We start from the raw sequence: 26591 nt of genomic DNA, 5'->3' as shown, positions 1-26591 counted from the left end.
TGTTTATTTAGATACCCACTTACACAGACGTATGGCAGCTCCAGATCTACACCACTAGAAGACTGATCAAAAAAGTGTATAGCATGAAAATTTACACTGATGAAAACTTTGATGAGAACTATGAAACATGTAGCTCAGGTCCCAGAAACAATTCACAATACACAACGTTGGAAGGAAAAATATACTTGCTTGAAATATCTGCAACAAAGGGGCATATACACTTTTTTACATATAAAAAGTAAATTTTATAAATTACATGCAAAGCTTGAAAGGGTTGTGGAGATAAAATTTAAATGTATCACTGCCAGGTGGGAAAGAATCACCACTGAGGACGCTGTGCAGTACAGAGTACTGTCCCAGCCTATTGCTTGAGGAATGCTATGGGCTCTAAACAAGAGCTACAGCTATGGAAGTTTTTCTGTATGTACTTTTCAAATGTTTATGTTGTTGAGGCCTCAGATAAGGCACTGTACCTACATCAACAACCCTTACTGCTCCTTTTGTTCCCAAAGCAATTAAAAAGAGGGATAGAGTTTGCAGAAGAAAACAACAATAACTAAGACTTAGTTTTCTCATACACATCTCTAATCCACAGAATGCAACTGCCATAAATTTTATACTCTTCTGAATGAGAAAGTAAATCAAACATTCTTGTACCCCAGAAGCACTAAAGCACCATCATGGCATGGCAATGCATCCAACAAAAACTATGACAGTCTGTCCAATTCTTCACCTAGTGCATCAATTATGAAAGCACGGGATTACACTAAAAAAAACCCTCTACAATTCAAAAATTATGAATACACATAAATTTAAAGAACTTATTTTTTCTTAAAGTTAAGCATTTCCTTAAATAACATCAAAAAGGAAAAAGACAGTAGTCTCACTAAGGTTTGTATTTTAGATTTTTACATTTATTTTCCTTCTATGTCAGTTCTCAAAGCTGACAAATACTGAAAAACAGAGCAGGTTCTTAAAAAAGACATCCTAAAAAATTATCATTCAGACAATTACATTTTCAGTCAAATAACATACAGTAAACTCTATTCACTCAATTCCAGTGACAAAGACCCTGCTATTCCCAATGTATTCCTACAAAATGCTGCATTTGGGCAGCTCCTTTTAATTGACGCATCGGAAGTTGCTATTTTTGAAAATGTGGTGATCTCTCTGAAATGGATACAAACGAGCTCCATGGCCAAGTACAGCTTCAGGTCAGAAACATTTCATCTCACACCACAAGGCTGCCATTCAGGGCACATTAAGAGATGACACAGACATGAGCTCCTGACAGCGATTCCTAAAGGACACTGTGCCCTTGGGAAAGTAAACATTGTCACATGAGACTAAGGAGACACAAAGTTTCCTGCAATCAGAATATCCTCAGTAGGAGAATGAAGGAAAGGGAAGAAGAATTGTGCTTGATTGAAAAAAAGACAGGAAACAAAATTACATGGTTTAATGCTAAGACTGATCCAAACGACTGCAGGGAGACTAACGAGAGAAAAGAAGGGTGGAATTTAGACTTCATACAACAGTACTGGTACCCTGATCAATGGATTTAAACACAAAAAAGAGAATATTAAAATTCCAGAACTAAGCTCACAAAAAAACCCCAAAACCAATCCCCCAAACACCAGGCTTTTAAATAGCCTGGAAAAGATGCGGATTGATGAACCTACTTTGAAATTAGTACTCAACACAATGACAAAAGGGAAAAAATTGATCTGTTTGAACTGAAATGAAGTTGCTTTATTTAATAGGGAGACCTATTTCTTAAAATAAGTTCCCATAGTTACCATAAGCTGTGTTTCATAGGTTTGATGTTGACCTAAGGCACCTTCTTCTAAGTCTTTCATATAGGATTTTTTCAAAAGGTTTGAAATACATGAGCTTCTAGCTTAAGCTCTACAGTGACTTTATAATGAAATTACGCTTTGTTACATGCTTAAAATAATCAGAGTTTCTAGAGCTCAGATTCATCTCAGTTTTCATCCCTATATTGTCAAAACGCATGAAATTATTTTTTTTTTCCAAACACAAAACCACTTACTCCCTGAAAATAATTTCTGTGCTAAAGAGAGAGCACAGACTCCCGAGCCCTTCCCCACTTCTTGATTCCTTCAGCTGGTATCACAGTAAAAACCCCAAGCACTGAAGAGAGGAAGACAGAGTACAAGTCCCAAAGATGCACCACAAATCACACTCACATCAAGTTAACCGGCTGCTCGCTCTTCAAGCACCTACACTGGCACGGGTCCTTCCTGGAATGAGCTAGCAGTTAATTTCTTACCTAAATAAATACAGTGGTAATGATCAACCAGAAATTACCTGCATTTTTCCTGTTTTGTCTAGATCTGACCAAATGTAATCAGCTTACAATTACACTAAGTAGCTTGCTTAGCAATCTATTTATAAAACTGATTAGATGCTGCTAAGCAGAGCAGGCAATGTTTTAACAGTTTGACGTTGAAAGCAGTGGCTAGGAGAAAGGGAGCAAGGATGGCAGAGAACAAAAAATTATTCAGAAAACTGTAGAAAGACAATTATATGGGACCAATTCTGTTGCTTTTTATATGCATTTTAAAATTGTGTTACTTGGTTAAATAGCACATATTTAGAATTCTGGATTCATTACTCTTAGATATTTAGATAACTCAAGTGGGTCTGAACAAGTGAATATTCAGCCATACTGACTGCTGTTGATTCTTCTTGGAGAGAGAATATGGAGCCCTGACCTTGGAAAGAGGCAATCCAGGCTGCAGGAAAATTACAGACCATTTGTGAGGTTAAGACAACTGAACAGGATGTGAAAAACTAAACCGACATGACATGAGAAATTGCCAGATGTGACAGATAAAGTAATAAGATACTGACAAAAGCCACAGATAGGACCATGAGGGATGACTGGATTTCACAAGTGTTTAAAGGTGAGTTAGATAAGAAACAGCCAAATTTCACAGAAAACTGAAGGGGGATCTTTAAGGTATTGGAGACCTTTTGGGAGGTAGAACCTGCAACATCAGTATTCCTTCAATAACTGGACCTGTAACACCACAAAAGCCTAAGATTCCCTACATACTAACTGAGAACCATTAGTGAAAAAATAATCAGGGGTGAATAGATCCTTTGGGAAGAGACTTGGATTTAAAAAAAACATTCAAATAAAAAGAGCTACAAGAATGGCAAGGAGGGTGAACACACACAAGCTGAGGAAAATGTGGCCCCTGCTGTCTGGCACAGTCCCACCTTCAATCACCACATCCTCATCAGAACTGTGAGAACAACTTGTTCTGATCTTACCACATGTATCAAACTTGCTTCCACAATCAAGGAGACAAGGAGAGTGCCAGGCTGCTTTCCCTGGCTAACAGCAGGACTCCTGCCTGGACAGATCAAGTACCCTGGTTATCCCCATGTCAGTTCAACATCCACATCCACCCACCCCTCCCTAATAGGCTGTCACACACTGTCTTTGACAAACTGCTTCAATTCAACTCCTCATTTCCTAATTTATATAATGAATGTAATACTGCTCTTCTTATCTCCTTTTATTAGGTTACTTTTGGCACTGGCAGTAACAAAAATCAAGGAAGTCAACAGTTATTTAAGAGATTCATATTTTTCTCTTGCTACTTTATCTTTTAGGCTAACCTGAAGCTCATGAGTTCAAAGTTCTGAATTTTCATACATACTGCTGTAAGTTGAACTCTGATTCCAAGAATTAATGCCCTGCTTTTACAAGTAAGAGAATGGCAGGAGATTAATACCTTTCATACAGAGTAAAAGGTACTTACAGGATTGGATACTGATAGTACTGAAAGGAAAATAGAGGAAAATTCAGCTCCTAACCTGACAGGTACTTGGGAGAAAAAAAAAAAAAGGAATCCATAAACCAGGGCAAGGGATTAAAAGAAACAGCAGTTTATCTGTGCTTATTAACAACAGCCCTTATTCCAATTCTTGTGGAGAATAATAAACATGACTTAACCTTAACAACGTTGTGATAATTTTCCAAACACATGTACTCTTTGTTCATCACTAAGACATTCAATGAATCTACTACAAATTTGCAACGTCCTGTCAAAGACTATTGTTTCTTTAGAAGATGAAAATAAAAGGGATAATATTATATGGGGGGGTATATAATTACAAAAGGCTTATATTGTATGCTAATTTATATTTATAATGAGTGTTTTATTTACCTTTTTGTTTTCTTGTAGTTTTCCAGCTGTAATGTCTGCATACATTTGTACCTTTCCAATTCACACTGTTCACATAGTTCCTCGAGACACAACAGATGATTCTCCATTTCCTCAAAGTTTGCCTCTAGCTGGGCTGTAAGAAAGACTTGGTATGAATATCTAACTGCATCAATGGACAGACAACTCACCTGAACAGAAACAGGATTTCATAAAGGTAAATAATTAACATGGTGATAATTACACACATATAAAAGACAAACAAATCTCAGCTCCAAATCCCACAGTGAAGAGTGGCAGCAGAGCCACATTAAAGGGAGATCTATCCAAGGTTCCCTTGTAGTAAGGTGCTGAACCATCCTATTTGTCCCAGCATTGTGGTGGCACAGGATCCTGGCCTGTTTTTGAGGAAGAGAAGCACTCAGAACTCATACTTTTCTTTCTTGAGCAGACTGCCAGTTTAGCATTTCCTGCACAGTACCAATCCAAGGAATAAATTTGCGCTGGCCAAAGCCAGGTCAAATATTCATTTGTTCAAATGAAACAAAAATAAAGCATACAGGGAGAATTTTAACTTTCACATGATACCATGGTAATATAAAAGAACAGATATTTATGTCTCTGAAGACAGACCCTTTACTGATAGCTAAATATAGAGATGTACCTATTTTACATACACATGTAAATTTTACAATTAAATCTACCTATTTTACATACACACCTCTTAATATTTTCTTTAAACATAATAGCTCAGTCTCAACTTCAAATAGATCTTGTCTATGACATGTCCTGAGAAAACTGATCTCATCTCATAGCTCACACTGCTCTGAGTAGAAATTTGGACTAGACAATTTCTGAGGTCCCTCCTCATCTGAATTAACCCATCTGAACGTTGTATCAAAGAATCACTTTCCCTGACGGTGATTAATGCTAAATTTCATGTCTCTCCTCAGGATCTCACAGTGGAAAATATTTCCCAAATCCTAACCAGCTGGTCACTCTGGGATGAAACTGTGTGAACTACAGGAATATTATTCATCTTTTCTGCCAGGCCTTCTCCTATACCACAGGGAAGGCAAATTCAGGAGCAAGAACAATTCACATTTTTACAAACAAATAGCAGCCAGAGTTAATGTATTTCAGATGCTCAAAAAAAGGAAACAGGAAGCTGAAGGCATCAGCCAAATCATCCATTCTGGCTTGGCCATTCTACTTGAAGCCTATCTTGGACAATAAATAATTTCAACTTCCTTAGCCATTGCTTCATTATAAATAGCCATCCTTGTGGTTCCTCTAAAAAAGGAGAGGTTAAGACTTCATAAGCAAATTTCCTAGGATGCATATTCATATGTTCAGCTTTACTTAACACCATTTTTTTAGCCCCTAACAAAGAAGATCCATAACAGGAAAGGAAAAAAAAAATATATATATATATGAATAATATAATCAGTAAAAATTTCCCTAAATTATTTTTCTGTATACAGATCACTGAGGGGAAGTGGGAGGGATTGGCAAAAACCAACAAAAAATAAAGAAAGGCAATTGACAATTAATGCAAAAACAAGTTTGAGGGGAAAAAAATGTTTTCAGTTCTACATATTGTGATGTGGAACATTCATCGCTTACCACATACTCAATTTTCTCTCACAAAATCCAGATGTATTCAAAGCGTAATATCATGATTACAATTATGATTGGTAGGCCCTTTTTCTTTAGGAAATAGACTTCTCTGAGTGCATTAAAATCCAAATACCTGTATTGTGCTAACTTGCTTTTCAGAATAATTGCTCCCTTATTAATCTGCAAAATTCTCAAACACAGCAGGACTGAAAATAATTTACTAAGGTACCTATCAACCACTGTTTTTTCCACTTAAAAATGCCTACCACCTGCTTTGCTGTATTTGCTGTTGAAATAATATTAAAAGACAACAACAAAGAATAGGAAAATAAAGAGGATGAAAGAAAGTGAATTCTAGAGAGCAACTGATTTCTAGTACTTGCATTTGAGCAGCCTCTAGCGGGAACTGCAGAAAACACTGTGCTCCTGAAGAAGAGAAATGGACACCAGAGATCTCTCCAGGAGGCAACAATCCTGCTTTACTGCAACAGAGGTTTCAGAAGTTTTTTTCCTATCTGAAGTGAAAGAAAAATTGCTTTTCACAAAAAAATTGAAGACAGGCTACAGTGCAGCAGCTACAGCTGAGAATTAAGATCTCTCTTACCCAAAAGAGAATATCTGCACTGTGCATACAAAGGCAGTGCCAAACAAAACTATAGATTTAATTAATTTGAAACTTAGGCTGTGAAAAATGCATCTCCTCTAAATCTTTTTCAGATTCTAAAAAACATATTTACCTTTAGATCAAGACTTTTCATATACAGCAATATGCCACACTTGGTAGAAATACTATTTTTTTATTAGACAGCTAAAAAACCCAAAAAACTTCTTTGTGTCACATCACTCCAATTACAACAGTTTGGGTTGTATTTCTTACATTACCACAAGCATAACAACAGTATTTGAAACTTTAATTCTTAGTTTTAATTCTTTTGAAGTATGTTTAAAGTTTGGTCAGGTGACATTACACTGTATTATCTTCTAGCAGCATACACTGTTTTCCATGGTTTATCAGCTATCAGGTATCAAAGTATTTATCTAGAACTCAATAACCACGGTTTTATTTTAATCCAGGAAACACCTTCTTTCTAAACTGTACCTAATTTAAATGTACCACATAACTTTTCGAACTGAAACCTATGTTATCTGTATTTCTGAATGAGTACAAAATTTGTTAGAATAGCTAAATCATAGCTGTATGTCAGAAAATAGGTTTCCACTAACTTTAGGTGTAGCTTTCCTGCACTGTCCCAGCCACTCAAACAACAGAAACCATGCAGGAGTATTAAAGACATTTCTACAAAGATCATTTATTTTCCATCTAAAAGAGAAAAAGCAAAAAGGATGGAAGCAATTATATCAAAGATGGTCTCTATACCGCTAGGCCACACAGAGATTACAAGGGCAAGGATTACTAAAAGGTTAAAATGAGCAGTGAAAGACATATAAGACCAGGAAGAGCTCAATTCAGCTGCAAAATAAATTTTAAAAAAAAGGAAAAAATTTATAAAATTACAGTTCTACTAGTGCACAATTTTTATCTGTTTTCGCAGAAAGGATCTTAAACCCAGCTAGTACACCACTTACATGAAGTTAGAGCAGCTTCTTTGCTGAAACTACATAGCAGGTACACTAGGATCCTTTTCCTTGTGTACTCAATCCTCAGGCACTTCCAAGTTTACAGCACCAAACTGTTTGCCTTTTATACATATATATCCCTACCTAATACAACAACCCCCTCTGCTGAAGTGTTGTGCCCTGGAGCCTATGGAGAAAAATTCCCTGTTGAACACAGATGTCTTTACACAATATTATTCAAATTCTCTGGTTTTACATAAATCTTCCCAATATTTTCCCTGATTTTTTCAGTAAAAGATAAATGCAAATTCTGAAAAAATTAGACGAATTTTGCAAAGCTAGAGAATGGCAACTTTCATACTTGACACACAATCTGTAATAAAAAAAAGACTGACCTTTTGCTCAAGATATAAACAAGGATGCTTCTCCTAAGCAGTGCAAAATGTTCTGTTTTCCCAACAAATTTTCACACCCATCTAGTCCTTACTTGAAATAAACCCTAAAAACTAAGAGGCAAAGGCTTTTATCTCTGTGACTACATGCCCAGCCTTATTTTCTTTGCAGTCCCACAGGGAAAACATTTTCAACCTATGTTGGATCTGTCACCTATATACAAGAGCAGTCTTTCTGAAACCAGCATCAAACTGATCTTTAAATGAAAAAAAAAAAAAGGAAGGGACGAAAAAAGGATTTGGATTAATGTTTGTGTGTATGGATTTGCTGAAACCAAAACCGATGTTTGAGCAAAATGCCACTGCTCAAACATGAAAACATACTATGTATGCTGATATCAGCGAGCAGATATTTTCTACAACATCTCAACCAAAAACTGGCTTAAGCGATGATTCCAATTCTGCACTTTGAAAGGGCAATAACTGTCCTTTCCACCTTTACATGAGAGTAACTTTTTTCTTCAAAATTCTCAGTAGCAGCTACAAGACATTGCATAATACAATAAATTTATCAAATGAAGCCACAGATTTTCTACTTCAAGTGAGGGATGACTGATAATGTGAATACCTAAGCTAAAGAACTTTATAAAATGGCTAATGAAAGCATGTCCTGTAATACATAGCAAAAGCTGAAGAATCTGTACATGAGTCATATCAATTTTAAGTAGGTCACTAAAAAGGTTCATTTCCATTATCTGAAATTTCTTTCTCTGAAAACAGCCAGGGTCCCATACTTACTTTCAAAATGGAAGCATTAATACATTTATTAGAAGCATATCATGTCAGAAGAACCAACTATTTTGTTGAAATGATGAAGGTTAGCCAAATTACATCTTGAGTGCATAACTCAGCACTTTGTGATTCTATTTTCATTTTTTTTACAGAATATTTTACTCATATTCAAAATTTACAGTCAGACAAATAGTAATCTCTTGAAAAGCTGAATACAGTTTATATGAAGCAATTATTTAAGAGTTATAAAAACTAAAAACAATGAGCAGAATATTGCAGTAAAGTTCTGTTAAATCACCTTCAGAAGGTTAGATGTTGAATTTGGTACAAATTACATCTATCTCTTCAAACAGACTCCATAAAAATTAATAGAAGAAAAAATAAAACCCAAAACACAGTTGTTAGGAGAAACTAATAAGAAATTTTAGATAAATTACTTAAAATCCAACACAAAAGGTAAAGCTTGGTTTGGTTCGGTTCAAGGTTTGGTTCAAATCCCAGAACCTTAGCAGTACATGTCAAAATTCATTACCTTCCCTGAGCTGGCTGCTGAATGCTTCCTTAAATCCTACTTTTGCAGTATCAAAAAAATATCTAGAGACTTACCTATCCAATAAATTCTACAATCGGAGTGAGATTAGTTCTAGTTCATAAAACTGTATTAGGAATCAGAAAGCAGTCCAAATTCATCAGGATTTTACAGCATTTGCAGCATTATGAACTATAAAGGCAATTTCATTAGCTTTCTATTACTTTGTTTATCTTTGGGCTACCAGTGGGCTGCATGGTAATATTAAACCCAGTATTTTAATAAATCATTATTTGAACTTTTATTTCCTTAGAAATATTTTTTTTCAAACAGCCAATATTAAATGGTTAGCACAGATGATAAAGCCTTATTAAACAAGATTGTATAAGAAAATTGTAATAAAAAGTAGAATATATTCCCTGCTTCAGGAATAAATAGCAAAGTTATTACCAGCCCACCTAGGAACAAAAGCTGATTTGTGCATGACCACTGACCATGGCAGAATGAGAAATTAGCCCTTGAAGACAGAAAAGAACCCTCCCTTTCTTCACATCGTGTCAGCACAAAAATCCAGCCCACCCCACAAAAAACCAGAGCTGCAATCACATGAGGAATTTCTGCATTACTTCCCAGCAGCTGTAAGAAAGAGAAGTGCAGGCACAGTCCCTGGGGAACTTAGCTACCTAAAATCTACGTGCAGACAGAAGTTTTTTGAAGCTTTAATTTGATGCACCCCGTATGGATTTTCATGGAAGCATCAAGAGATGTACTGCGGACAGACAGGGCTGCTGCTTGCCAAATGCTGCCTGCCCATTTCAAGGCTCAGCAACAGTAGAGATTTTCAGAGACTAAGAGTCCTCAACATTTTTTCCTAATTTAATTTTCAACAGTTTTGTATGAGAGGTTCCAGAAATAGTCCACCAAAGCATTTATGTTTTCATCTTTTTAATAAAATGAACGGATTAACCTTTGGTAAAGTTTTAAAAATTGCAACCCACCTAACAAACATGAGGTGTTTGCTAATAGGCAGCATTAATATTCACCTATAGAAAAGCTCAGTATCACTTCAGAATATCTTAACCCTGTAAATCAATCCAAATTATGGAAGCTACCTTTGGAACCAACAACTATTCAAAACCAAAGGTTTCTGCCTTGAAAGTGTCCCTAGCCAGGTAAATTCCTCCCCCCCATCCCACCCCAAAAGATAAGTTTAAACATTATTATGTAAAATTACATAGAATCCAAAAGAAGCAGCTATATAAATTAGAATTTATACTATCAAAAAATCTTAACAATTTAATAAGACTTCAAGAATAGCATTTTTCACCCGTTCAAACATTTGTCAGTTTTTTTTTTCACATAGCAACACATACAAAATTTCAACTGCTGGGAGAACAACCACTGCTATTTGTTGATTAAAAAAAAACCAGTTTGTTTAAGAACTACAGTTTTACCACAGAAAGCAAAATTAATTTTTATAATCACAACATTCACAACAGTTGAACTTCAGTCTAATCCTTTGTACTGATCTGAATGTTTGTTATGTCTATAAGAACTTACCTAGGCTTGCTGTGAGGCATTCCAGATCTGCTAAGAATCCTGGTATTTGCTGAAGCTGATCCTGCAGTTCCACCAGACTGCTCCTTTTCTTCTCCCAGTGTGCAGAAAGCATCACAACTTCACTGTCAACCAGCTGCAACAAACAGGTGTTTAACTGCAAACTTCTGTACCTGTTCATGAGCATCTTGACTATTTTTTTATAATTAATACATTTGGAAGCATAAGGTCAGCACAACAACCCTACAGCACTGCCACTTGTGTACTCCTCAAGTAAATAAACAACATGCTCAAAAGAATCCCCAGTAGTATGGAATATTTATTTCAAAATGCACTGAACAAAAATATGACAGAAAGTTTTTTCTCAATATACTAATCAATGCAGGAAGTATTTAATGGATGTTATTAACTGTAAGCAAGATGTACCTGAAATTTTGGCAGCAGTGTTGCACTGGTGCACAATAACAACATCGCAGTGCTGCGATTTTGGGCATATTTATATCAATAGTTTAATGTTGCCAGTCATACCAATTTCATCTTAACAATAAAAATGAAAATTCTGCACATGCAAAGTAGGCTAGAAAATCAAGTAAAAGGAATGAAATTTCAAAAAAAGTTGCCTTTATAACATTACTGCTCTTCTGCTTTTGTGACAAACTGCAGTAGTGCCAAGTGTTTCTGAACACATTTCTACATTACTTAAATTCTTGTTGTTTCATTCTTCTTAACTTTTATTATATAATAAGCTAAGAAAAGGATACACTGCTTCAAAGTCTCACTTATATTTTCTATGAAAAACATCAGAATCAAGAGATTCTAGGTAACAAATGTTTCCATCATATATAATTGAGATGATTCAATTATTGTTTCCCTGCTCCTAATTCCACTACCCATTCTTCCTCTTGCACACAACTACAGCCTGTGGCTGTACCTGCATTCTGAATTCCTCAATTTCTATAGTCTTTATAGGCAGAACTGAAAAAGTCTGAGCAATGGCCAAAGGAGCTCTCAAATGTACAATTCTACCCACTTTATATAAATTCTTTTAAAAGAACAACTATCTTTTGCAAATTCCTCCAGCTACCTATCCCTGTTCAGAAAACATCCTGTTTCACCAGACACATTTTGAAAACTTATTCCAAAGCCCAGTGAGAAATGGAACACTTTAAGAGACCAAACAGTCTTACTTAAATAAGCCAGGTCTATTTCTGAGACTGGGATATGGTATTTATATCAGTTAAACAGTAAAGCAAACAAAAAAACCCAAAAAAAGCCACCATGAGATAGTGACAAACACCACAAACATTTCAGCCCTGAGATAAATGAATGCAGGTGAAATGATAATCATCTAAAAGGAAAATTTTGTGCATGGAACTGGTAGTTAACATCTACCATTTAACATGGTAAGACTGTAAGCTGCAATTGAAGCCTAAAATTTTCACTTTACTCAACATTTATAAATAAGACAGCACAAGTAAGCAGAAATTGGATACTGGACAAGTGGACCTGTAAGTCTTCTATAGCACAGTCAATCTTCTGTGCTTACACAGTTTTTATTCTCCCTTTATAAAAAAAGTAAAAAACAAAATTCTACAAGCAATGCATATACTGAGTTGTGTGTAAAGTAAACATCTGATTTTAAAGGGAAATAGAAGTCTCTCTGGAAGTTTTTCATTCTCATTTTCCATAACAGCCATAACATGTGAGATTAGGTTATATTAGTTTAATATATATGAAACCTCACATCACTTTCAAAGTTGCAATTTTTAAAGCAAACTATAGCAAATATTACAAAATTGTGACAGTATCATTTATGAGATTTTCTAGGAAAAAAGAACATTATGAGCAGTAAAACATGCCAAACTGGCAAGGAGAACTCTATCTCCCATGCCTGAAGGTTTTCACTAGAATGCAGGGAAAAGCAGGACCATACCATTAGGCAAGAGAAAGAAGAACATAGGAGACGAGACATTCTTTCTTACTGTAAACACACAGTGAGTGATTTATCCATTATAAAAAGATACAGAGAAGTCTCTAAGTGAAGAGAAGAGCCAGGAAGGATGCACTCAGCCAAAGTGAAGGTTTCAGACAGCTCAGTCCTGCTCTGCATCGTGGCCACCCAGATTACACTGTCTGCCTCTTAAACACGGCTTGAAACTGAAAGTCTGGTGCTGAGTAATGCACTGGTAACACTTACTGGAAATTTCCTTCCCCTTCATTCCACAGATAAACCACACAACTTGTCACTTTGCTTCCAGGGCAGGAATAGTGAATGAAATTAGGAGAAAGCACAAACACTTCCCAAATATTTTCTGTGGTCAAGGCAATCTTGCTGTCTCCTGTGCACTAGGAGTGGGCAGCAGTGTCAATGCCACAGCCCTGCCCTGATACAAACCACTAAGATGCCTCAACCCCAAATACATTCTGTACTTTCCCAGCCAGCCCCCACTGCTTTTAAAGATCTAGAGCAGTAACATATAACATCATCTTTGCAACTGTTTACATTGCATCGAGTTTTTTGTTATTTCACATTTGAATTACGTTGTTGTTTACATTACTGTGAGAGCAAACAAAGCTGTGAGGATGTTTACCTGGGGGCCAAGGTTAACATTGTAGGTGGGTAGTAAAAGTTTTAGTTTAAAATTATTTACACATTTTAAAATATTTCATGCATTACATTGTTATTTTTTCTTACCTCTCCAGCTTTTGCACAATCTTTGGCTCCTTTATGAAGCGCAGCCCAAGCATCTTCGTATCTGAAGAAGAGACAAATTACTATTTCATACTGCACTCTCCTTACAAAGGAATTCATGGATGTCATTGTGCTTATATTTGCAGGTACTACCAGAAATTACAGCTTTAAAAGCTGTGTAATTCTTTCCAGTACTTACTGTTCTGCCAAGACAAACATACAGTGAGAAATAATGTGTTTTAAAGAAAAAGCGATTCATGTTTTTTAACCTGCTAACTGACATTAAAAGCTAAATGGGCCAAACAATACTTACAAGACAACTCACCACCTTAAACATCACTTGGAACTCAACTTATTTAAGAAAATTTTTAAAAATAACAAGATTGTAATCATACATGTACCACATCCAATTAAAAAAAAAAAAGGAAATTGTATCAAATATGTCTAAGTTATGAAACCACAGACTAGGACTCAGTGCTGGCCTCCTTCACCTCTCTGCATTAGTCATCTTTTAAATGCAACTTTTCCTCCAGAACTTCAGTTTCATTAACATGACAACACTTCAGGATTGGGCAACCTTTAAACACATTTATAATTTGGTAATCACTCCCACACTACTAACTGCAAAACAACCAAAAACCTAGTGGCAATACTTTGATATTCCTCTCCAATTTCTTTCTAAAGAAATTAGATTTTTTAAATCTAATGTAGGAAGCAAACACTAATAAAGAAAAGGAAGGTCATACCTGCTTAGTAATTCCAGTCCAGCAGAAAACTCTGGCAAACACTGAACAGTTCTATAAAACAAATTGCAAATGTACAAAATTGTTAAAGAAAAGAAGGCTGTTATAAAAAATGTGTGCACACACATCTGACAGATATGCTGAGCACAGAAATGTTTCCTCCTGCTCCTACTTTCACAAACACTTTGCCAATTTTGGTTTAAAATGCATTACACGGTGTATCTTACAAGAATATTCCAAAGCTAGGATTGCTTTATTGTTTTTTTCCCTTGTTGTTTTATGATAGCCTATTCTTACTTCTTTTCAACCATGTCCATTAAAAACAAGTTCTGTTGAATAATTTCGAAGTACAGTTAACAAAGATATAGGATGAACATAATTCTAACCTAAAAAAGGGCACAGAAACATTCTGAAAAAAAAGACTACTACACAAGTTCATGTCCTTCAAGACAGATATTCCACTTAATATATCCTACACCAAAAATAAATACTAAGCTAAGGAACCTTTGCCAGTTTAATGCTCTAATGATTTTCTATTTGATGCATACACTTCCATTAATAACAGCTTCAAGTATAAAGACATCTTAATATAAGTTATAGAAAATTAACAATACAGTACTTCTAAGAATGTGAAGATCTTAATGTCATCCAAAATCTGTCTCTTGGAAGATCACTCCAATAGACTGTTTTGCACTGTCATTCAAACAATTTGAATGGGGAAAAAACCCCAAAAAAACCCCAAAGCAAACTACCATAAATTAAAGCTTCTTGTCCTTAAGCAAGGGAAAAGTGACAGAATCAGTGAGGTGGAAAGGGACCTCAGGAAGTTTCTACTGCAATCCCCTGCTGAAACCAGCTATGAGATCAAAGCAGCTTTCTCAGGAAGCTTTTCTCAGCTTTTCCTGTCTGATCATCTCTTGTTCCATCGTATTCCTATCACCTTTTGAGTTCCCACCACACACCAGTTTCCTCAATAACCAGTTCACGTGCAATGGCAGGCTGCTGCTAGGTCTCCCAGAAGTCACCTAGGCTGAAGAGCTGCCCACCTCAGCCTTTCCTCATACACAGAGCTCCTGCCCCAGCCATTCTGGTGGCCCTCCACTAAACTGCTCCAGAATATTAACACCTTCTCAAACTGGGGACCAAACTGGACAGGGTGGTCAGTGCTCTGAGGAGTGCTGAATGCAGGGGACAATCACATTCCTCAATCCCACTGTCGGGGTGTTGTTTGCAGCCCCATTAGCTGTGGGACTTCCCTGCTGCAAGGCATGTCCCCTGACTCTCATTCAGCCTGCTGTCTGCCAAGAACTCCAAGGTCTTTTTAGCAAAGTTACTTCCCAGATAGTCTGTCAGCCCAGCCTGCATTGTTGCAGGGGATACTTTCTTCCCAGGGAAACATGGAATTTGTACCTCTTGATTTTCATGAGATATCTCTGGGCACATATGGTCCTATGGGCTTTTATGGATTGAACATCTTCAATCACTACTGGTCAGGCTCCTCGACCCCTTTCACATTTCAGATGTCTTATTTTTAGCACTTGTCTTCTTTTTAAACTAATTTGTGTCTACATAGTAGACACAAACAGTATTTGTGTCTTACAGATACTATTTGTAAGAACATGCTTTACACTAAAGCATATCAGATTTTAAGAAGTAACTCTCACAGATGTCATTTACAGCCAACAAGTAGTCTTTTGCTGCAGCTTACACAGGTTGAAAAAATAAGAACTAAAATGCAGAGGACTTAAAAAAAAAAAACCCAAATCAATTAAAGAAAGAAAACCAAATCAGCAGAATTATCAAAGCTTCTTGAAACAGAAAACTGAAGTATTTCATTACACACATATCTTCCACAATAAAAAGGCTCCTATTTCTGTTTTTACCCAAAAAAAACCTCCCCTGAGTTACAATTTTAAGACAAGAGATTCACAGAGATTGTAAACAATTACATTTCAGTGTACTGCAACCTGAATCTTCTATGAGGTACTACAAAAACACTGCATATTCATTTAATTTAAATAGTAATTTATAAACTGATTGACAGCCATTAGAAATTATTTAGGCCTACCAATGAAGGCAGTATTAAGCAAAGCATTTGCTTTCATTAAGCTTCTCTGTTGTCAAAATAGTATTTTGTAAAATTATATGCAAATGTTCTTGCAATTGACTCATCTATATGAGACACCTGAAATTTTTCCTTAACAAGAATATCTTCTATTAATGCTATATATTAAGACATTCAGAAGTACCTTTGCCTACTTTTCTTTGCATCTCTTGATTTGTCGCTCAAAGTCTTCAACCTACAAATCAAAACACAAATCCATCAGACATTTACAACATAAAAACCAGAGAATTAATTGCTTGAACACATAATGCCTTAATTCCAGTCTATTACAATTAATTTTGTTTCAGCTTGTTTCACAAATAAATCAAATTTCCCTTAATTTTGTGGAGACCCTCATATGAATTTATTTCCACTGACACTGCTGCTAAATCTTGAAATTTTTTGTAGAAGTGCATCAGACAATTCAGTATGACAAATTTAATGGGAGTTGTGTACATAAGTCATCTACCTGTTGATACAATTTCCTTAGCAGACAGGAACTAAAGACATGCCTAGCAATAACCAATCCAGCCCTGAGGAATACCATTTACAGGAAGGCTCTCATGGCAAGGAAAAGCATGACAGTCACACATACACACGTATAGCCCACCTGCCATAAGCCTGCCAACACAAAACCAGCAGAAGCACAACTTTTCTTCCGCCAGCTTTCAGAACCTCCAGCAGCACCACCACAGTGCACTGCTACTGAGCAGATCTGAGGCTTCTTTCACACACGGTCCATTTCAAACTTACTGCTATCTTGCTCCTCAAAAGCAAAATAACCCTCCAAACCAACCAAATAACCCTCCCCCCCAACCTTTCCACTCTTTATCAGTCAAGATATATTATCTATATATATCTATCTATCTATATATATATATATATATATATATATATACACACTAGTCAAGCTGACACAGTACAGTGAGAACCAAGCCTGCTGGCTATTCCCTGATCACCCAGGCAATGGCTACACTCAATTTCTAGGCCCTTTGTGGTCACAAAAAACTTTTATTGCTCAGGACAGTAAGAAATAAATGACAGAGACACAAGCAAGATGGAAGTGAACTATGAGAGCCAAAGATATCCTCCACATATGACAGAGAGATCTGTAATCCTAAGTGACCCAGGGACTGAGAAACAACCTAATATACTGACAGATATTCAGGCTGCTTTGAGGAGCAGTAAAATCACTCCCCCAGTCTTGATCACTGTTTTCCAGGAACTCAAAGAAACATCAAAGCTCTACAGCACACCAGGTGGATCACAATTTGAGAAAAGACATGCTAAGGCGGGTCTCCACTCCCTCTTAGAGAGCTGCTTGTAACAGCCAAGCCAGGTAGCAACAACCACCGCACACTGAGGAAGAACCCACTGCTGAAGGAAGCTGTGCAATTTGCCCTTCTCCACTGCATCCATTCTGGTTGTTTTTCCTCTGCCTGCAAGAGCTTGCTGACAGGTGAATGGGTCAAAATTCAGATACCTTGCGCACAGGACACGCAGAATTAGACAGCAGACACAACTGAGCGAGGAAGGAGGCCATAGAAATGGCTGATAACTCTAAACTGCTCTCTTTAAACCACACAACCCAGATTTAAACTTTTTCAGCAATACATCATGTACCCATATTCCTCAGGAAGTGGTATTATTGTCTTAGAAGCCCTGGAAAACCTTTCCCCTCGCAATTTCATGAAATTCAACTTGTTCTACTTTGCAAGCATTTATGTGTAGCTAACAAGTTGGCCACAAAAAATACTCTCTTTGGGTTTTGAGAATTATACAATTTTAAGCTGAAATGCCAACATCACAAAATGACTTCTTTTGCCACTTTGGTGGGGTGCAGAACAGAGTAATCCAGAACACCAAGAAATTAGGTTGCACAGTCTAGGAAGGAAGAGGGGGCGAACCAGGTCAACTTGTGTTCTGGATATATGGGAACACTAAAGGGAAAAAAAAAGATGCCTTCCACTTCCACAGCCTTTGCCACTGTAGTTCTGAGAAACAGGTTCCCAATGGAAAAAAAAGAGAGATTACACCAGACATGAAAATAACACTTAAAGACAGGGCACTGGAAAAAGGGCACATGAATGGAGTTGCCAAAATACAAAGATGGACATGAAATCAGGGACTGTTCTCAGAACAAAACATTGCAACATCAGGAAGGAAGCAAAATACATGGAAATATACTGACTCCACTGCAGCAAATAAGGAAAACACAAATACAGAACCACAGAATTAAATGACCATCAGATCTGGCATGTTATGACCTTTCTGTTCTTCTCTCTCACCATGTGAAAAACACCCTTTTCAAAAGAGCCTTACACTGTACTGAGATATCAACTCCTCTGAGAAGCAAAAGAGAAAATCAGACAGAAATAAAGCAATGTTTTTGTCTGTATTTTTAAGGCAGTTTAATATTCAGTTGCTGTTTGCTAAGATGAGACAGATAACATGTAAGCAGTTTATCTGTTTGACTGGCAGCCTCTTCTGTCAGTTTCTCTTGACCATCATACACCGGTATACAAGCAAGTAATGACAAACTTATATTTCCAGTTATTTCAGATATTTTCAGTTTCTAGGGTACAAAGACATTCTTCACTAGATAGAAATATTTACCATAGGGGTATTATAAGGCAGCCTTAACTGCCAAAGACCACACAGTTTTTAAAAGCAATTGATTACAACACAATATTCCCCTGCGGCTCATCATGAGCCACCAGCTCTGCAGCACAGGCATGACCTTGTCCTGCGGCCACTCGCTGGCTTCCAGCGACACTCATTAGGCCACCTGCTTGCACTAAAAACAGCATCGACACGGGGCCTAGCCGAATAAACCTGGGGAGACAACGCAGGAAGAATATCTTTCTACTTTTCAGTGCAAGCGCGGGGCTGTTCCATCCGCTTATCCTGCGCTCCTTTTCCCCAAGCGACAGTAACTCATCTTCCAAGGAAAAGCGAGTTTCTCCGCACACCAAGCGGCGCCCAGAAATGCTCTTTAAGGGATTACGCTGATCCATGAAACCTTGAAGGTCGGTAACTTCATAAAAAATTCAAGCGCGTTAATTGACCTCATTCACATCTTCTTTCACAACCGCGGTCTGTCTGATTGTCTGTCCCTCTCTCTCTCTCTCTCCTTCCCCTGACCGCAGCTGCTCTCCGGGCACCGCGGCTCCCCAGCGCTGCCCGCGGCCCCGCCGGCTCTCCAGCCCGCCATCAGCCCAGCCCAGGCGGGAGCACGGCGGGACTCGGCACCCTGGAGCCGCCTTTCCAGCCCGTCCCCGCACCCGGGAGGGCACCCCGGGTGACAGACCGGCCCCGGCAGCGCCTCCCGGCTGCGCAATCTCCTCCTCTTCCTCCCTCCCTGTGCCAGTCCACGCCTCCCCGGCCCCCGGTCACCTGCTTTCCCCCCCTGCCCGGCCGGGCTGCGGGACGCGGGCCCCTCTCCCGGTGCCCCCGCCAGCCCCGCGGGGCCGCAGGCCGTACCCACCCGGCGCTCAGGTCCTGCTGGACGCTCAGCAGCCGCTCTCGCAACGTCTCCAGCATCTTCCCGGCCTTTCCCGGCTGCGAAGGCCAGCGCCGGAGGGCGGGGCGCGGGCGGGGCTCGGCTGAGCTCCGGCCCTGGTGCCGCCTCCCCTCAGCCCGCCCCGTCCCTTCCGCCCCGCCCGGCTCCCGGAGCGTCCTGGCGGGGCTGGGAGTGGGGGGTTTTCCTGGGGGAGCCCGGCCTCTCGTTCTGTGTGCCCCGTGGTGCGAGCGCAGGGCTGCGCTTAAAGCCGGGCGGCATCAAGGACAGCTGTTGAGCAGCATGCCAATCCCTGAAGTTGCGGCTCTTTAGAGGTTATTTTCTTTAAAATAACGACAGGAAAGTACCTTGGCAGGTTGGGACCCTCGCCAGAATGATTTTGACTTCAGCAATGGTAGCGTAGGAGTGACCCCCTTAGCGATACAAAGTTGATCAAGGGACTGGAGCATCTCTTCTACGAGGAAAGGCTCAGGGGGCTGCCCCTGTTCAGCCTTGAGAAGAGGCAACTGAGGGCCATATAAGTGTCCCATATAAATGTCTGTAAGTGTCCGAAGGGAGGGTGCCAAGAGGATGTAAGCAGGCTCTTGGTAGTGCTCAGCAATAGGACAAGAGTCAACAGGTGGAAACTGATGCCCAGGAAGTTCCACCAGAATACGAGGAAGACCTTGACAGTGTGGGTGACCAAGCACTGGAACAGGTTGCCCAGAGAGGTTGCAGTTTCCCTGCTCGGAGATATTCAAGATCCATCAGGGTGCAATCCTGTGCCCTGTGCTCTGGGATGACCCTGCTTGAGCAGGGAGGTTGGACCAGGTGACCCACTGTGGTCTGTTCCAAGCTAACCTGTCCTGTGAACTCAGGGAACCAGGTTCTCTCATAAAATCTTACAAGTACGGAAAGCAAAACCACTGGGTCTCCCTAGGGTGTCCCTAGGGTTGCCAGGTTCTTGGGGTAAGGGATATATGATAACCTTTCCAAGGCCTTGCAAAGCTGGTGGTTGAGTTGTTTGTCTATGTGTCCCTCCACTATTTTCTTTGGAGACAGCTTTGTAGATGCTAGTGATTCTTACAAACAATGACCTAAAAGAAAAAAGGCTGTTCTTACAAATAGTAAATAGTCCAGTGAAAAGTTTAAATTAAATTTCTAGGTACTGTCTGCTCAAATAATAACTGTTAGGCATCATTCAGCAAATCTTGAGACAATTTAAGTGGAGTCAAGACCTTTTCAGAACAATTGGCCAGTCTTTCTGGATGACTATAATTACAATTATAGTAACAGGCAGACAGTCTCACACCGTGTGCATCTTCAGTTAATGTTTGAATGACATGGACGTAGGATTTAGGTGGATCCAGGAAATCTTAGACTTCCATTTAATTGAGACTTCAACTTTTAGAAAAAGCTGAGATTTCAAAGTCAAAACATTTTATTTTCTAACCAATTCAATTTTGGTAGAAAAATCCAAAAATATGAAGAGAAGAGCCCTGAAATAATTTCTTACAAGGAGAATGTATGCAGAAGGCCACTGCTGGATGTGTCATTCGATACTGCAGAAGTATATTCAGGAGTGGTTGGAGGTACTTTGGATCAACTAGAGAATTGACACCATAATCCCAACACAGCTTGTGTGCTTTCAGAAGAGTATATGACCTATAAATTGTTTCTACTTTGGCTTATGGAAAAAAAAAGTATTGCTCTGTGGCAGAAATTCAAATTAAAACTGAAATGCCTGCTAAAAGAAAAATGGTTGGGTTGATATTCCAAACATTGAAATTGATGCAGCTTGCCTTATCTTGAGGTCAGAAAGACAGCTTTCATGGCAGACTGCATATAAGGTCCTAAATAAAAAATGTAAGACATTTAGAAGGTATTTTTCTCATGCTTGACCTAACAACAATATCTGAAAATAGAGACTTACCACTTGCCTGCACAGTTAATTCTTCAGACAAGGAGGGGAAGGCCTTGAATCAAGTGTTTTCTGATGTATTCACAGACACACATTGCAAATGCTGACAAAAGCTGTGCAATCTGGCCTTATGTAATATATGATATTACAGGAATTAAAGTGTTCAGAAGACAAGGGAGGGGTTTTAACCTTTAATTTTCAGCTTTCCTTTGCAAAATCATATTAATTTCTTCAGTGTTACATATTTTCAATTTTCTTGTGGATGGTTTTTGTCAGTGGTGGCCCTGCTAATTCACAGTGAATAAGCACTTTTAGACTCCATTGCTACTTTTACAGTTAGAAAAACTATTCATAAACTGTTGTACAGTTTTGTTTCACATGTCTGTGTAGGATTTGGGAGAAGAAATGTGTTGAGATAGTATTAACAGTCACTAATTCTAGAAGTACAAGACTGGAAGAAACTTCTAAAAGCACATCTCCTGCTCAAGGGCTGTGATGAATTATAAATACACTGTGTAAACTTTGTTTAACTGGTTCTTAGGAATTTAAAATTAAGGAGATTCTGCAAGCTCCTTATCAGCTCACATGTTTAGCTTGATCTTGTTTTTTTCTAGAGTGAATAGGCCTGAGTTCTTTTTTTTCCCTTGTGGTCACTTTCCAAACTTCTTTATGTGTTGGTCTGATCTGGAGAGTCCCCTGTTTGTCCAGAAAGCGCAGAGCTATAGCATTTCCATCACTAAAGCTGAATTACGTGGCTTCATTTCAAACACAAGTTACATGTTTATACTAATTTATTAATAGTTATGTACATTAGCAATTAATTTAACAAACAGCTCCGAGACAGATCCTTCAGGCGTTAATTCAGCACAATGCCACCTAAAATTCTGCCAGGGGCTTTGGGTCAAGTTTTCTAGAGATAAAATTATTGCTAAATAAATTTTTAGTATCAATGACCTATTCTGCTCATTTAGTAATTAAGTAGTTCAGGTCTGGTTATTTGATATTAATTCTGACCTGAATTTGAGCTAGTACTTCCCAGTTTATTCTTCTGCTTCTCTGATAAAAACACATCTAGTATCTTCTGCAAATTTGCTGTGACTGGCTATACTGGTCTGTACAAAAAATGCATAGGCATTCTGTGCTTTGCACATCTATAAAGAACATCTATAAGGTGATATGAGTCAGTAGCAACAAATTTTTAGAGAAAACACGGAAATGTATTTGACTGTATAACCCTTGTGTCAAATGAAGATTTCTTTTCTTTTCTAGATCAGCCTCCCTTAGAGGCATAAATTAGGCTACATTTCTGTAATAGATTTTGCAGCACAAAGTCATCCCTAGTCATGCCTTTCCACAATTCCACCTTTTCCTAGGCTTTAGTGACCTTCATTTAGGTTGACTTTAGATTAAAACTGTTCTGAAAGAGCGATACTGTAGACACCAGGCTCATGCCTGTTAAGCTTTTTGGCGAAAAATGATTTAAAATACTTTCCCATTATGCTGATATTAAGTGAAATTTGTTTAGGTATCTATCTGGTTTATGTCTTGATCTCTTCTTTTGAGTGCCATTAGCTTGATAGCCTCCAATATGACATTCTCAAACTGACTAGAAATAGTGAACAAAACTCTCAGCCCTTTCAGAATCTCTCAGCTTTGTAGAGGTAATTTTTGTCCTCCTTAAGTCTTGCTGATAGTGTGGTTTAACAATCTTTATATTTTGGGTGCAAATTTAAGACTTTTTGGTTTTAATAATCTGTAGAACATGATTAAAACTTGACTAGTATATATTATAGCTCTGCAATTCTATTCATATTTTGTTTGCCTAGCTGGATCTGTACTAATATAAAGCTTAAATATTGTTAGAAATACCTGAGACAAATTTTAGTTCTAAAAATCTGCTACTACCATTGTAATTGATAAAGACTTAAATGAAAGTGTATAAAGATCTGATGCAGTATTTCTTGCAGGAATTCCATTACATGCTGAAAAGAAAGGCTGGCATCTAAAAAAAGTTTTATATACCCAAAACTTCAGAAGGGTACAATCAGTGGAAACTAAATTTAAGCATTACATCCTAAGAACTGTCTGTCATAGTCTCACTTATCCTGAGGCCTCATCACCATTTCTAGCAGCTTCTAAGAGCTTCCTTTTCCAAATTAACCTTTATAGCTTTCTAATAAGAGTTAATTTCTGCTCTTACCTGTACTTACTCTTGGGGTTTAGCTATGTATGTTTCTGCAGCTGACACAAAGTTTTTTTGTTATATGAATAGAGAATATTTTTTTTTTTTAATTTCAGTAAAGGAAGTTGTGAGGGAGGGTTTTTTTTTTTTTTTGTTAGTGCATTTATTTTTTTAATTTTTTTCCCCATGTAACTAGCGGAAGAAGAAATGGACAATAATCATTCTCAATCCTAAAGAGAACTGTAAGAATAATTTCTGTATACCAAGTAAAAATATTCTTAATTCAGTTCACACGAGAACAGTATGGGACTTAATCTCCAGGTTAATATAGGTTCAAAGTCCTGGTTTAGATGTTAACTCTTTAATGCACTATCTTTTTTACAGCATGAAAGTGAATTGTAATTCTCAAATAATAATCAAATCATGTCTTGCTTCAGTTTCACTGTTTCTATGAAAACGACTAGGGGGAGAGGCACATCGTAGCAATAGATAAAAATAATGGTGAAATTCCTTGGTCCTCCCCTCCCACTCTCCTTACATGGTATCTAGTGAATGAAGACATGATGAATTCCCACCTTTCTGAACTGTTGGGAAAAACTTGGGGTGGAGGGAATCAGTGGCTAAGCAGAGTTATGAAGCTAAACAGGCATTAGGATCCTCCTTCTGCTGGACCTTAATTGCTGTTGAGGGGAGGACAAGAGCACATCTCTTGGGACAGACAGACAGACTCCAAGGGCAGCCGACAGTTATACCTGACTGGATGAGGTGGTAAAACATGTCCTGATGTGATGGGAGTGACCATCTAACCATGGCTGATGTAACTCTCCTAATTCAGTGGGACAACTTTGTGTTTTTTTAATCTTCAGTCACAGCTCTCTGCAGTCATGAAGATGTTGATAAAAATTTTGCTGTCACCACTGGAGCTGGCAGACCCTGAAAACCAGAAAGCAGGATATGGGCTCCTGTTATCTTTCTCCTCATCTTCTTTTCGGCCTTCACTTTATTCCTAGTATTTAGTATTTTTACTGCATGAGGTTGCAAGCTCTAGGTGTTTCTCCACCAGTGAGCTTGCAAGTGGAAGTTGGGTCTGAAACTGTAATTTCTACTGTTACTGAAATTTTCTGTCATTTTTGTGTGCATTTGCTTTGGAAGTATTGGATAGGTCAGCAGTGGTGCCAGATTACTTGAGTTCCTTTTGTCTCTTCCTAAATTCATTGACTTGACTTTGACTTTTGTGTAAAAGACCACAAAGCAGGATTTTCTTCTATCAAAAAAACAACTAATAGGAAGGCTGCCTCAAAAGTGAGGGCTTTATTTAAAACTTTATAATTTGGATTCTCTCAGTATCTTGAAACTTCTGTACAGCTACGTTTTTTAAATTTAATAATAACAGCAGCTTCCAAAAAGAAAGTGAGGATCATAACTCCTGCTGGTGAATGTAGTTCAGAGTGTGCTGATTTTGAGAAAAGGAAAAAACACTCAGCAAACAAGCCAGTTCCACTAGAGGGCATGGCTGTGCATAGAAAAGCAAAACAGAGATGTGATAGTATTTATTTCTCTGCAAGGGCATGTATCTCAGATGGGCAAAATTTTACCGATGATGTATTAAGTACAGCTCATGGCTTATTTCATCTCACAAGGACACCTTGGAAGCCACCACTGGTTTGAATGACACCAAGCTCAAGTGTGTACTGGCCAGCTGGCATTTGGCATAGTCACAGGATGGTTTACATAAGCTCCTTTTTTCTGGCTAACTGGGTGGGGAGATCTGTGTTACACTGTTTCACTTGGTATTTTTAGGACCATGTAGACAATCCTCATGAACAGAAGCACAGGCCGCTGTTGTGTCCTTGCCTCCTAGCAGAATAGTAGTTTATGCCATTTCCAGTGACTCTCACAGTGGCACTTCTGTGGAAATGGTCTGAGGGGCTACACACTTGGTAGCAACTGGCTGAAGAAAACATACTTGTGTAGACTGCATAGTTCGTGTAGCTCACCTTGACCCTGATGTGCAGGAAATTAAAAAGATGTATTAAGCATGAATGAATGCCCTACAATGGAATTTGGAGTAGTATTAAGTAGTTACATTGTGTCTGCTATTTTTATTGCACTTGTGAGTAATTTTGCTGGAGTAGGCTTTGTATCCTATGATTAGATGTTCCCCGTGGCTATAAGGCATAATTGGTTGGTTTGAGGAAAAAGTCATGTGTTTTCTGTGTCATTGCAGTGCCAGAAAATGCTGGTGTGGCTTTAGGAGCAGGCTTACAGGGACACTGGGGTAGGAACGAACCTTAGCAGGACCTGTGTGTTTTGGAGGTGTTCTGGGAGGGAACCCCCCTTCCACTGCTGTATTCCCAGTCTGCACTAAGAGGCTCTGCTGGAGTCTCTGTGCTGGTGTAAGGAAAGCACAGAAATGCTGATGGCAGAGAAGGGACTGGAAACCTGTAGGAAACTGCTGTGAGTGGGTGGGATGTGCCATGAAGCCCAAGGGGCTTTTAGTCCAATAAAATACATTTCCCAATAAAACATTTCCCCAGTGCTCACTGCTCTAAGTTCTTCTGTGTTATGTCCAATTTTCTATGAACGTGACCAATTTCTGTTCCCCTGGATGTCAGAAGCAGGGTTTGAGGGAAGTGCAATGATACCCAGACTGAGATTCTTGAAGGACAAGCATATTATGTGTCAGTTTTATTGATCAGAGGCAATTAGCTCAGCCAAACCCAATTAGGACACAGTTTTAGTTTTAGGCATACAGACATTATTCACTCATTATCCAAGTG

At 38.4% G+C, this 26591-nt stretch overlaps 1 protein-coding gene across 1 annotated transcript in view; it reads right to left on the bottom strand.

The window, feature by feature from the left end:
• DTNBP1 (dystrobrevin binding protein 1) overlaps window positions 1-19792 on the bottom strand; it is a 62401-nt gene extending 42609 nt beyond the window's left edge. Inside the window, exons 1-6 of the mRNA XM_054284530.1 lie at window positions 19697-19792; window positions 16355-16405; window positions 14109-14159; window positions 13366-13426; window positions 10674-10806; window positions 4206-4338 (exon numbers count right to left, since the gene is read on the bottom strand). Of these exons, the coding sequence (XP_054140505.1) occupies window positions 4206-4338; window positions 10674-10806; window positions 13366-13426; window positions 14109-14159; window positions 16355-16405; window positions 19697-19752 (485 nt within the window). The 5' untranslated portion in view covers window positions 19753-19792. The remainder of the gene's footprint in view (window positions 1-4205; window positions 4339-10673; window positions 10807-13365; window positions 13427-14108; window positions 14160-16354; window positions 16406-19696) is intronic.
• Between the last annotated feature and the right edge of the window lie 6799 nt (window positions 19793-26591).

The sequence above is a fragment of the Melozone crissalis genome, unplaced genomic scaffold (assembly GCF_028551555.1).
Source record: "Melozone crissalis strain CALT ecotype California unplaced genomic scaffold, PUWL_Pcris_2 ptg000042l_1, whole genome shotgun sequence".
Taxonomy (NCBI): Eukaryota; Metazoa; Chordata; class Aves; order Passeriformes; family Passerellidae; genus Melozone; species Melozone crissalis.
The sequence above is the reverse complement of the archived record's forward strand: the minus strand, read 5'-3'. Positions and strand labels throughout refer to the sequence as shown.